This window comes from Formica exsecta, unplaced genomic scaffold (assembly GCF_003651465.1).
Source record: "Formica exsecta isolate Colony F162 unplaced genomic scaffold, ASM365146v1 scaffold143, whole genome shotgun sequence".
NCBI lineage: Eukaryota > Metazoa > Arthropoda > Insecta > Hymenoptera > Formicidae > Formica > Formica exsecta.
Window position 1 is genome coordinate 86,570 of NW_021848758.1, and position 14,614 is coordinate 101,183.

The 14,614-nt window shown below is 35.3% G+C and overlaps 1 protein-coding gene across 1 annotated transcript in view; it reads right to left on the minus strand.

The window, feature by feature from the left end:
- The window catches only part of LOC115246259 (probable multidrug resistance-associated protein lethal(2)03659), a gene marked incomplete at its 5' end in the record, with an annotated part of 135,257 nt that overhangs the window by 82,100 nt on the left and 38,543 nt on the right, over positions 1-14,614 (minus strand). Inside the window, 3 exons of the mRNA XM_029824973.1 lie at positions 2,090-2,733; positions 3,115-3,317; positions 6,310-6,466. Coding sequence (XP_029680833.1) covers positions 2,090-2,733; positions 3,115-3,317; positions 6,310-6,466 — 1,004 coding nt within the window. The remainder of the gene's footprint in view (positions 1-2,089; positions 2,734-3,114; positions 3,318-6,309; positions 6,467-14,614) is intronic.

The window sequence follows — 14,614 nt, forward strand, 5'->3', positions numbered from 1 at the left end:
TTTTACACCCTGTCAAAAAGTGCGAAAATTGCAAAAAAGTAAGAAATGAGCATAACTTTGAGGCGAATTTGTAGCAAAAAGGTCCTAATCTCGATTTTGGGTACATAATTTTAAAGTGAATCATGGAATTGTATCGAGAAAGATAAATAAATTTGTAACTAAAAAACAAATATCGTCAAAGGAAAAATTATTACAAGCATCAAACGAATTTGTTTCTAAAGTAAAATCAGAGATCATGTTGGTAGGTGAGACAATGTCTATAATTCCGATCAATCGGGGTTCAATTTAGAAACGCATGCAGGTCGCACGCTTGCTTTAAAAGGATCATTGAAAGTCGAGTGTTTAGCGCAATCTTTGAATTCTTTGACGCACAGCTACACTATTCAGCCAATCGTTTCTGCCAACGGAGATTTAAAGTTCCCTTTATTAATAGTCCTGCAAGAGACTAGTGGTAAATTTGGACCAATCGTTGAGAAAACTATATTGTATAGCAGACAATATTGTCGTATTTGCATCAAAATCAGGCAAATTAACATCCGACCTTGCCATTAATTGGTTCCGGCTTTCGGGCCGATATAACAATATACGTGTCTAATAGTTTTCCATGTACTACTTGTATGCCAAGTTTCAGGAAAATTGCCGTATGACACTTCCCTAGTGTTACTTGTTAGAAGAGAAACTCACAAACCCGAAAATTCTGATTTGAATGAAACTTTACAGACACGTAGGGGGGATCAATAGAGAAATTTATAGACTGAAGTGAGGGGGAGATTTAAGGCGACAGGAGGCACGAACCAAGCATCCATCCCTTCCGTGGCAGCGGCACTGTCGTATCTGTGTAGGGCATTTACATACTCTTTCGGCCCGACAAATAATTGTCAGAAAACAACATTTGCGGATCTGAAAAAATATGCGAGGTACGAGTGGCTGAATCAGGAATCGAACCCGAGTCTTTCACTTTCCGGACAACTGCTCTTACCACTGAGCTATTCAGATCTCATACCTTACGCCACTTTAATACAGTTTATACGACTTCAGAGTGATGTTAGAATCTCGCTCAATAGATGCAATGTCGACCGCCATGGAGAGACGATATACCCAGCCCGTCTCCAGAGCGAAAGTCATATGGTCCAGCTGCCAGGGCTGGTTGGTCGCTCACGAGAAAATGCAAAGCCTCTGTAGATGATCCTTTTTGAATAGTTCATCCTAAACTGCTAAGCCTAGCAGCAGCCCCCTCTCCTGTTCCCAATTAATAATACGATCGTCCACCGTCACCACGTAGTGGCTCTAGTGGACAGATTACCAGCATTTACGCTGGCACAGATATTCACCGCAGACTGAATTGAGGGGGGGATTTAAGTTTATATAAAAATGTAATATACATTACTCAAAAAAAAATAGAGAACACTTTTCATATCCTACAAATTGAGCTATTTTCAAACCACAGATTACCAGCATTTACGCTGGCACAGATGTACACCGCGGATTGAAGTGAGGGGGGGATTTAAGACAGCAGGAGGCAATATAAATTTTTAGTTGCGCCCAAAAACGGTTTTAAGAGGTGAAAACACCCCTCATATGTAGAGCGACTTTTTGCTTTTCTCGATATATTTCGAAAACTATTTGGGATATCAAAAAATGTTTTATACAAAAGTTTTATAAGCAGCTCTTATTTAGCAGCACTACTTAACCATATTAATAAAAATTTGAAAAAATTATTTTTTTAAAAGGTTTCTAAAATTTCTTTTTTTTTAATTATTTTTTTAAATTTTTATTAATGTTGTTAAATAGAGTTGTTTTTACCATAAAACTTTTGTATAAAACATTTTTTGATATCTCGAATAATTTTTGAGATATATCGAGAAAAGCAAAAAGCCGCTATACATATGAGGGGTGTTTTCACTCCTTAAAACCGTTTTTGGGCGGCAACTGAAAATTTCTGAATTCATCTATTGATCCCCCCTACATGTCTGTAAAGTTTCCTTAAAATCAGAATTTTCGGGTTCGCGAGATTCGCTTGTTAGTATTGTTAGCAATCTAAGCCTATTGCTATTATTATTCTAATTTAACTTTATCTTACAATTTTTACCTTTAGATAACTGCAAATACAGTTGTCGACAAGACGCCTACTAACGTGCGAGTCCACGGCAGATAGGGGGTCGTCTAATAGATAAATATCGGCGTCTTTATAAATTCCTCGTGCTAAATTGATTCTGGTGCGCTGGCCACCACTTAGATTTATTCCTCTTTCACCTACGATAGTATAATCACCCTGAGGGAACGAGTTTATGTCTGATTCCATTTGGCAGACTTTGATTACTTCATTGTAACGTGACTTGTCTATTGTTTGCCCGAATAGAATATTCTGCTTCACGGAAGACGCGAAAATCCATGGTTGCTGACTGATGTAATTTATTCTGCCACGACTTTTGATGCTTCCACTCATCAAGGGCAATTCCTGGAGTATCGCTTGCAACAGACTACTTTTACCCGAACCTACTTGACCGACAATGGCTACGAAGCTTCCAGGAAGTACGGTTAAGTTCACGTTACGTAATGTATAGTCCTTATCATCACCGTGCCATTTGGCGTTAACATTGATCATACGAAGTGCGAACGATTCATTAATCGTATGGCATAGGTTCTCTTCTTTTCTTTTAATGATCTCAGTGTGCATCATAAATCTTTGCAAACGGCGAATGCAAACCAACGCCTGTGCCATTTGATGGAGACCTACACGGAACATACTTATTTTTAGATTTATATTTCTTATTGTTAGATTTATATTCCTTATTTTAATTCCCATAAGAAGTTGTCCATCTTCGATTGACTATTCTTTATCTTTTATTATAAATAACATAATTATCAACTCCTCAATGTTTTTATTAAATAAAGTTAACATTGGCTAAAATCTATAGATAAATAAAATAAAAATTAAGTAATATAAAAATTTATGAATATGTACTCTACTTTTTTGTATTTCATTATTAATTATTGAAGTATTTTCTTATTTTTATGATATCTTCAATAGTTTTCGGTATCTGGTAAGGAAAAGTATGTACGATGCTATTTTTAATAAAAAATGCCCATTCTTAATTTTAGCAATAATCTTACCCATTGAAAATCCAAAAATCATTGAGTTTCGTAAGACATTGTAATATGCTGTTACCAAATACACTTTTTCGGCATTAATATAATTTCCAAATAAGACGTACGCCAGTATTGTGATGAAGAGACAGAGTCGTGGTACATAACAATCGAGAGTAAGAGCTAATTGTTTTACAATAGAACACTTTTTTATTACGCTCATCTCACGCCTGAAAATCATAAAGTATCAATGACAATTTGATTAAGTATGGTCATGACTATAGTTATAAACGAAAACGTTGAAACTATTGTATGTCTACATCTACATCTACACTATATTATAAAGAAGTAAAGTTTTTGTTTGTTTGTTCCATTGTTCGGGATAATCTCAGAAACTACTGAACCGATTTGAAAAAATTTTTCACTGGTGGATAGCTTAGATCTTCCTACCATAAGCTATATATCATCGCGCTGCAATGTCTAGGAGCCGAGCAGTAAAGAAGAACGTGCGTGAAGTCGAACAAAAATACGTCGTTCACGCTCTATATTCTAATTTAACGTAAAAGCTACACCACCGATTTTGATAAAACTTTTATCAGTACGTTTCTAGACATCTCAGGAGTTTTTAAGGATATGAATCTTAATTGACCCATATTTGTCCATGCTCACAAATCCGCAACCACATAGCGAGCGCGCGAAGCGCATGAGAAAAAAACGCCAGCTAGTTTGTGTATATATATATGTGCACATATATGTATACATACATACATCTACAGGGTGATCCGGAACAACCGTTTGTCCTTAAAAGGTCGTATTCCTGAATCAATTCTAAGACGATTTTTCCTTTACGAAAATTTTGTCTGAAGCTTAATTTTTAAATTATAAAAAGAAGTAGTTAGCGAATTACGGGACGAGTACAGAAGGTAGGCAGGGACGGTGTAACTCACCAATGCAGGCGCTTATGTGAGGCGCTTGCTACAGCTGATCGAGCGCTATTTGCTAAACGCGATGGATGTGTGTGTGTGAGAGAGAACGTGTACGCGAGATGGTAGTCTCGCGTCAATCACGTGACACACGTTCGCGCTCGGCAGCGCTAGTACCGATATAACCTGCTTATTGTCGTCGCGTGGTCTCCGCGTCGAGTAACGTACGTTGTGCATTTAACGCAAAGACGAAAAATCGCCTTAGAATTGATTCAGGAATACGACCTTTTAACGACAAACGGTTGTTCCGGATCACCCTATATATATATATANTACCCATTTTTTATTGCACATTCTTGTAGCTTATTTCGAGAGCTTTTAAAAACACTATAATAAAGTATTTTTTTCATTAAGTACTTTTTGAGTTATTTTATATCTTAATCTGACATATTTTGATATAAAAAATCAAATATCTCGTAAAATATTTAGTTTTCGATAATCTTACCGTAATACTTTTATGTACAGAATAATGAGACAAATCAATTAGTGTAAAGAAAAAAAACAAATAATTGTTTAAAAAAATACATTGTAAATAACAAATGAGGTTATAAATGCCAAAAAACAGGCCTGTTTCGTTTTCGGTGGGTGTATATTATATCATATCGTCAGTATATTATATTGTATCATATCGATGTATCCTGTATATTATATCAGACAGAATGTTGATATTAATATTTATATTTTGATATTAACATCAATATAACTATTTTTTTAAACCACATTTAAATGCAATAATTAATTATTTGTAGAAACAATTACTAATTTTTAAAATGGAAAGTAATTATTTTTCGAGTAATTAGTAATTTGTTTGAGAATGATTACTAATTATTGAAAAAATTAGTAATTTATTTTTAACAAACTATTAATTATTTTAATAATTAAGAATTTAATTCTACTGATTACCAATTCTTAATTAAAAATTAATTCATTTTCGCCTAAATACTAATTTTTTACGTAATTAGAAATTTTTCTCTGACGGATTATCAATTTTTAAATAATAAGTAATTTCTATTTCTCGAATTATTAATTTTCATATAACTAGTAATTTTTTGTGACTAATTATTAATTTGCTAAGTCATAAAAATTTAGTTTGTTGTTATTGCAATTTTTTGAGTAATTAAAAAATAAAAAATAAATATTACTTTTTTGCCGATCACTGGCCGGGCGTACGTCGTTGAGCTGTGCGCCTGATAGTGTACGTGAGCGCTCTGCCGTTACGACGCGGCGGCGCGGCGGCGTTTTTCGCGCATGCCGATAGCATGCAATATTTTTATGCATCATAATAATAGAAATAATTTTTTCTTGTACTAAAAATCATATTCATATAAAATATAATATAACTCAAAAAACACTTAATGAAAAAATACTTTATTATAGTGTTTTGAAAAGGTCTCAAGAAGTATTATAAGAATATGCAATAAAAAATAAGGGTTCCCATTAAAAAAAAATAAAGTTGACCTTGAAATAACCATGAAAATCGTTACCTGCAAACATTCCTATAACATCAACTTATTCTCCCTTGAAATACTACAACTTTTATTTGAAACATTTTTCTCTAGAAACAATATTTCTGGAGATAAAAATTTATGACGCTTTATTTTATCTACCCTGTAAAAATACTGCAAAAAAATTATTTCTATTATTACGATGCGTAAGAATATTCTATGCTAGCGGCGGAGCGGTCACGCACGTTACCAGCAGTGATGCAATTTTGCGTTTTACAAGGAACTTCCTTGTGTATGCTACCCCTTCCATACGCGCTGGCAGCGAATACAAAACGAAAAACTTGCATCGTTGGCCGCGTTCAGCAGAGAAAGCGCTCAGTTATCGTCTTATCAACACTTGACGTTGATTCGTTGGTTCTAAAAGTAAGAACCAATCACATTCAATTGCTACTAAGCGGTTTTCTCTGCTGAACGCGGCCATTGACTATCAGGCGCACGGCTCACTGCGCTCGGCTAAAGGTCGGCGCTGATTGGCCAGATTTTACTCAATAATAACTCCTTTATTAAGCGTTATAAAAAAGAATGGTTCAGGACTTTTCGACTCAGTTTGATCCAATCTACTTCCACCTTTCGTTTGGTCACTTACTTGTCGGACACCTTGTATATATATATGTATATATATTTCATGATTTTTTTCGAATTAATATATTAAGCAGCATTTGATTTTTATGATAGATTAAACTGATCTTGAACCGCCACTATCGTTATTCAAATCAATTTTAATGTATACTTACTTTCTCGCTTTTTCCACGAAATTATAAAAAGGAATTTCCCAAACGTACATTTTAATTACTTGTAATCCGGTGATTATTTGATTCATCAATCTGAGTCTATCATCTGATCTTTTCGCTGCTTTAAGCGTTAAAGGTGTGATTTTTTTCGCCAAAAACGCTGAAATAGTATACGTCATTTAATATACTTATGCTATTTAATAATATGACATTTGTTCACCAAATAAAAGAAAAAGTTGCTGAAAAAATAATAGAATACTATTTGCAATAATAGAATATTATTACAAATATGAATTAACTATATATTTTTTATAAAAATATTAACTTAAATAGATATTAACAGAAATGTGCCATGCATGAAGGTGATAAATTTGTTAAATTAAACGCAAGTTTTTAAAGAATAATAACGTAACAGAAATGCATTCAAAACCATTCGCAAATACAGTTTTATTAATATTTTGTTATAAAAATATGAAAATATAAAACATTCAAAATGATAAATATAATATAAGAAGAAATTTAGGTAAACCTTGATATTAGCGCCAACCTCGCGGATTTCAATGACCTTGACATATGTTGTCAAGGACATGGCTCTGAGTAACTTGTAAAAAATTTTAGCTCGTTGTTTATTACAAAGCTATTAACAATTAAATGATATAATAAGAACACGTATTAAATCCGATAATCTGAACTTCTCCATGCATGAGCGTTATATATTTAAGTATTTAGTTGTATATTTAAGTTATTAATTGTATATTTAAGTAATTGTATGGCGGGGGAGAGGCTTTAGGATTAAACCAAATTTTAGTTTTGAATCAGAAATAGGTTTGGATTAGGTTATATTTTCTGGAAGTGGAGCCTCCCCGTAGGGGGTGCGGAACCCACTGTGCCCACGCATATATTTTATAACGCGAAGCGAGGTCTATCCCGCAATTGTTGTGTGGATGGAAAAGTGTATGCGTGGACGCAGTGGATTCCGCCCCCCTCCTCTACAGGAAGCTCCACTTCCGGAAGATATAATCTAAACCAAACCAAATTTTAGTTTTAAATCAGAAATAGGTTTGGACTTAGTGTAATCACCTAGGAAATCAGTGGCGTTTAAGTAATAAGTGCCAAGAAAACTGTTATTAACTAACATCACGAGGTCACCGGACGTATCTCCGAGCCACCTTTCCGTACAGTCAACTCTTCTAAGACAGATAGAGGGTCGCTTCTCCAATTCAGTAGGAATTAAATTCGTACCTTTATACGCAATATACTTCCACGCATATACTTTACAACGCGAAGCGAGGTTTACCCCACAATCCTTGTGTGGATGGGCCGAAATACATGCAATCTTATGTTGCGACATAAACAACGAGCGACGGCTAAAATTTTTTGCAAGTTACTCATTGTCAGAGCCATGTCCTTAACAACATATGTCAAAGTCATTGAAATCGGTGAGGTCGGTGTTAACATCAAGGTTTACCGAAATTTATATTAAATTACAAAAATTAGATGAACATATCATTTTTCTTAAAAAACAGACAAAATTTCGCCAGCTGTAATTTTGTTAAAAATAAACAAAATTTAGATCCAAAAAAGTTTTAAAGCTTAAAATTTCTACGTTCGAAAGATCAGTATTATTTTTCAGTTTCTGTGAGTTTGGAAATTTTCACATATAGAAAACTACGAACTGAACAAAATGAGAAATTTTCTTCTCACTTTGTAGGCCTATCACATACTCCAAAAAAATCTGCGAGTTTTCAACTTTCTGATGTGAAAGCTTAAAGTTTTCTTTACAAAATCTTTTTCTTTTAATTTTTCTAAGATTATTTGTTACTGAGTTATCCGCCGATTAAATAAAAAATGAGCATTTTGACTTTCAAATTGCTCATAACTCCATTAAAAATCATCGTACCACAATTCCAAAAACAGATTTGTAAAGCTGAAACTTTGCTTGAACGGTATAATTACCAAAATTTTTTCAAAAACATGTGGACATGATGCAAAAGTGTGAAAATAACGCAAAAATTTGCGATTTTTCCCTTTTTTTTTGACTCAAAAAACAACATAAAAAGATTTATTCTTTATGTTTTTTCGTACATTTAATTATTTTTAATTCGATAAATATTGCCGTACAGCTATGGGATTTTTTTCATAGTGGCCACTATGATTTTATAAAGAAAAACGTACAAAAAATTGTGAAAATGCTTCATCTCGGTGAAAAAAAAAAGATAAAATTTAATTAACGTTAAAAAGATTGGTTTTCTGTGCACTAATACTACTTTTACTTTTACTAAATGTTAGCAAAAACAAAAAAAAATTTTTAGTTTTTTTCACCGAAATTTAAAAAAATACCGTCTAACGACGTTAGCGTTATTCCAGTGATTGAGGATGATAACGATGAAAATTAAGAAAATGTTGATTTTATAATAACTATAACAGCAATACTAGTACAAATATATGTGAGAGACGAGGGGACTCACAAAAATTAAGCACTTGGATGGAGTAAGAGTATGAGTGAGTTTAAAAACGTACTGCAACCTCCTTGCGGTAAACTATATTATCGGAAATTATATTATTTATAGGCTAACTGCAGACGTCCTAATGGAAATATTGTTATTATTATATTAAAATACATAATTCCTTTTTAACTGTTGAGAATTTTCACAAAATAGAACTGTTTATCATTGTCTGTTTCAGATATTTTCATGATAATCTTATTTTCACTGAAACGTAACATAAAAAGACATTCAAACATTTACTTTAACTGGATAAATGTATAAGTCTTTATTTTCACCAATTTCGATGACAATTAAACAATACAATAGGGATAGGTTCCATCGCACTAGCCGGCGTTGTGTAGTGTGGCGTAGTATAGTGCGACGCTGCGTACATGAGTTTGTGGCGGCTTACAGCAACCACAAAATTACAATAGCGCAACCCGCGACATGGCGGCCCACGCGCTCGCGCGTCCGCGCGAAACATCGGACGGCGCCGCTAGGCGGTGTAGGACGAATCAAGCGAATCTGAAAGTGGAAAACGGTCAAGAGGGAATATAAGACGGACCCCCTACGGAGAAAGTACACAGAAGAAAGCTCTCGGCGCTAGACGCCCGATACCGATCCGAGAAGAATCCTTCACCACGCCTCGAGCCAAGCACGAGATCAGCTCATCTCGACCATCGGAGGACGAGATAGCAGCACGGCGAAGAACTCGCCCAACGCCGCTGCACATCATCTCCGCGAAACGAAGAAGAATCGGCGCTCAGTCGCCTACATCTGGCGCTCAGTCACCCAGATCGTCTGGCGCTAGATGCCTCGCTCCCGGCGCTAAGTCGCTGAAATCACCAGGCGCTTTGTTTCCCTCGCTTCTCCGGCGCCAAGTCGCCGAAATCACCAGGCGTTAGATACCTCGTTTCCATTGCTAAGTCGTCGAAATACGGCGCTAGTGGTCTCTCCATGAAACGACCAGTATCCGGCGCTAGATTGCCAGTAACCGGCGCTAGTTTGTCGAAACCCTGCGACATTTAGTTATCTACCGTAAAAGGAGGGAAGGACGACCGTCCAATAACCCCAAACATCGTCAAGGAAAGGAGTTCAACGCCGACCATTCAGTGGTAGTTCCGTCACTCATCTCGCCATCAAAGAGATCTCCAAGGCGAAAAGCGATCTCCACACAGGCGAGTCCAAGAAAGATCCATATAAATGTCGCCACGCAAACGAAAAAGAGAGAAGGAAGATTAAGAAGACTCGGGTTCGATTCCCGATTCAGCCACTTGTACCTCGCATATTTTTTCAGACCCGCAAATGTTGTTTTCTAACAATTATTTGTCGGGCTGAGGAAGTGTGTAAACGCCCTACACAGACACGACAGTGCCGCTGCCACGGAAGAGATGGATGCTTGGTTCGTGCCTCCTCCCGCCTTAAATCCCCCCCTCGCTTCACTCTCAATAATAATTATTTGAAATGTAATTATTGTTACGTCCTGGCGACTCCACGATTCCTCCCTTCCGCGCAGTTGCGGCAATGATAAGCGATCGGTGATAGAAATGAGTCGTTCGGTAAATAGAGCATCTTGCGTCACACAAAACATTTTTTAATAAACATTTAGTCACTTATCAATATCTATATCTACGAGTAACCCTGAGAAAGACGCGAGAGACCGGTGACGAAACCTCGCCGGTCGCCTAAAAATAAATAAAAACCAGTAGATACCTCGCAGTAGAATTCTCCAGCGGAATAAAAAACTGATACCGCGAAAAGATAAATCACCAATCGACGATCGTCATGAGTGAAAATTTGAAAAGTAGGAGAAACACCCCGCCTAATGAGGACACTGGCACAACTTTTAATTCGTTAAAGTTTTGGAAGATTCCCACTCTTAGAAATTAGAATACACCCCGAAAAGAGAAATATAAAAAGAGGACTCGACGAAGGGAGATACGATCACTTACGTACTTGCTCTCCAGCTTCGACATAGTCTTATTAAGTGCCTTGGTACCGCGATACGCAAATCAGAGTTAATAGTGCTATACCAGTGTCCTCATCCAGCATCATCGTTGGTCAACCGCAACCAGAGCGACCCACAAGGCACGAAGCCAGTCTAACTATAAAACTTGCACCTTCCATCTTCGAAATAAAAAGTAAGTCACATTCATCCATTCCATTTATACCATTAACCCTCGCAATAAATAAGCGCTACATTACACTCACTCTGGTTTCGTAGTGAAAACCAGATCCGGTACTACATATACCATTACATCCAGCCGAATAGCAATTCGCAGGAGTCGGAGGACTCGCCGTCCATTAAACTGCGAATTTTGCGACACGCATTTAAAAAAACCACTACGCATATCCACCGAATCTACTCTCCCTTCCTCGCCAAGATACTCCTCCCCAGTTACTCCCCCATCTACTTCCCCGACTATATCACTCCAGCGACCGAACCTCCGCTTTCCCCACGTTCCTTCTCCTCACTATCCACCATCCTTTTGAACAATTCACCCCAATGAAAGAAAGAATTGATATAATCATTTTGTAAAATGAGTTAAGAATAAATTGTTTTATATTATTATAAAAAACCATTCCATTACTACCTCTGTGACTTAACATAAATTGGGTTAGAATTACATTCACTAATAGAATAGCGCCCATAAGTTTTATTTTTTTTAACCTTGTTATACCATTTTGATTTATTTAGAAAAAATAGATATAAGAATAGAGAAAGATGTTTTCGTGAAAATATGGTAGGTGTCACTCAAAAACATTACCCTAAAAAAAATTCAAAAAAATTTTTAACTATTTCTTTTAGCCAGAAAAATTTTTTTAAACAATTGTTTTATTGATCTCTACAACATATATTTTTAACGTCAAAATCGGTTCAGCCGTTTTCAAGAGAAATCATTTTTTTTTATTTCACTTTCCCCCTCCATAACCCTTACAAAAATGCGATTTTAAGGTTAATATTTTGGGTAATTTCATACCACGTGGGTGTCAACTTATGACACTAATTTGGGCCTAAAACGTGCGGGGACAGATTTGTCTATCTTATCCGGCTACACCCTTTTTTCAATTCAAGGTATTTATAAGTACGGAAAAACATAAAGAATAAATTTTTTTTGTTTCCTGGATGAAAATAGCAAATTTTTGATTTATTATCATCTTTTTGCATCATGTTTACATGTTTTAGAAAAAATTTCGGCAATTATACTGTTACGTCCGGTGGACTCCACGATTCTCTTCTTTCACGTAATATTAAACGCCTACGCTCTGGAACTCTTTCCAATACCATTCGACAAAACAAAATTTAAATTTTAAATATCTGTTTTTGGAATTGCGGTGCGATGATTTTTAATGGAGTTATAAACAATCATAGACAAAATTCTTATTTTTTATTTAATTGGTAATAACTCAATAATAAAAAATCTTGGAAAAATTAAAAAAAAAAGATTTTGCAAAGAAAACTTGGGTGTAGTTCTGAAAAGTAGTCACCCCCGATTTTTTTGAAACTTAGTATTCTTACGTATTTTGATGCGCTGATTACGAATACCCACGCAAAGCGAGGTTCCACGCAAACCTATTTGTCTAGTTTTCTGGTAGTTGGGCCCCCCGCAGGGGGCCGGAACCCACTGTTTCTACGCATACACTTTTCCACGCGAAGCGAGGTTCCACATGGGTTTGCAACTTTCTACGCAAAGCGAGGTTATATATTGGGACTTCTACGCAGTACTGTCAACCTTTGTAGTTTCACCTATACAGCAATTGGTTTGAGATATAAGTTTAACTTTGATTTTCTCGAAAACTCACTTGTACGGTAAAAATGAATAGGATATAAAATGCTTATCTCTAGAGATCTAAAACTTTTGTCTAAAACATTTATCATGATTTTCCGTATTTACTGAGATAAGCGTAAAAAACTATAATTTTTATGGGTTTTCCATTTTTCACCATGAAAATCAAATAGTCGCCAATTTTCACTATGATATTCGTAATCAGCGCATCAAAATACGTAAGAATACTGAGTTTCAAAACAATTGGGAGTGAGTACTTTTCGGAACTTTATCCGAAAACTTTAAGCTTTCACATTAAAAAGTCGAAAACTTTTGCAGATTTTTTGGGGGCACGTGACAGTCCGACAAAGTGAGAAAAAGATTTCCCATTTTGTCCAGCTCGTAGTCTTTTATATGTAAAAATTCCCAAACTCACAAAAACTGAAAAATACTGATTTTTTGAGAGCAGAGGTTTTAAGCTTTAAAACCTTTTTTTGGATCTAAATTTTGTTTATTTTTAACGAAATTATAGCAGAATGAATTTTGCTTATTTTTTAAGAAAACTTTGATGTTCCTATAATTTATGTGAGTCGTTTATTTTGTTCGTCTTTGACAAGGAAACCTCGCGAACTCGAAAATTCTGATTTTGATAAAACTTTACAGACATGTAGGGGGGGGGGGGGGCAATAGATGAATTTAGAAATATCCAGTTGCTGCCCAAAAACGGTTCTAAGGGGTGAAAGCACCCCTCATATATAGAGCAGCGCTTTGCTTTTCTCGATATATCTCAAAAACTATTCGAGGTATCAAAAAATGTTTTACACTAAAGTTTTATGGTAAAAAGAGCTCTATTTAACCATATTAATAAACATATAAAAAAACTATTTTTTTTTAAATTTCTAAAAAAATTTTTGTTCTAAGTTATTTTTTCAAATTTTTATTAATGTGGTTAAATAGAGTTATTTTTACCATGAAACTTTTGTATAAAACATTTTTTGATATTTTTTACATTCGTAATAAAAATCTTGATTATTTTGCTCGATTGAACATATTTTTCCATTCCTTAACTTATGAAAGATTACATTATTGAATTTTTTGAATATAGAGAATTATTTCAAAATATTTCTACATTGCAGTGGAACATGATGTGAAAAACCATCGAAATGCAACGATTTAAATCGCGTTTTACATCTCATGTTGTCTATTTATATCGCATACATATTATTCATTTGTGCATAACTCTAATATGTTACGTCCTGGCGATTCCACGATTCCTTCCTTCCGCGAAGTGTCGGCAGTGATCGTTGATTGGTGAGACAAACGAATCGCTCAGTAAACAGACTAACGTAAAAGATCGGTGATGGAACCATGCCGGTTTCCTCAAGATAATATAAAATTTTCTAACGAAATACCCAACAAACACAGCTGCATCTATAATAATAAAAATTTTCCAACAATATTCAATAAACACAGCTGCACCAATAGCAATAAAAATTATCATAGGAAAATAGGACCTTTTTCTAATCTGAACACGTGCAAGAAGGAACACCCCGCCTAACGAAGACACTGGCACATTTTTAATTTGCTAAGATTGAAAAATCCCGACTTCTCCGCAAATTCAATTCGTCGAAGTTTTGGAAGATTCCCACTCTTAGAATTAAGATACGCCCCAAAAAGAAGATTATAAAAAGAGAACTCGCAAACACATCACGCTCTTATTATCCAGTCTTCAGCTTCATGCAGTTTTACTCTGTGCTTTCGCACCGCGAGTTAGGCACTTGTGCTACCAGTGTCCTCACTTGGCATCATCTCCAGAGCAATCATGAATCGAACATCGGGCTGCCGACATGAGACTCAAAGCGAAACACCGTACAAATTCGCCACCCCTCCATCTCTGAATTATTATTTAAAAAAGTAAGTTTAATTGAATAATTTTTCTTTTCCTCCTTTTTGTCTTATTTTTTATTTAAATCAAAACTTTCCGAAGAATGTTTCATTCTTTTAAATCATCAACCCGTTTCGGTAATAAGTCTTAGAAAATTTTAAATCCTGATC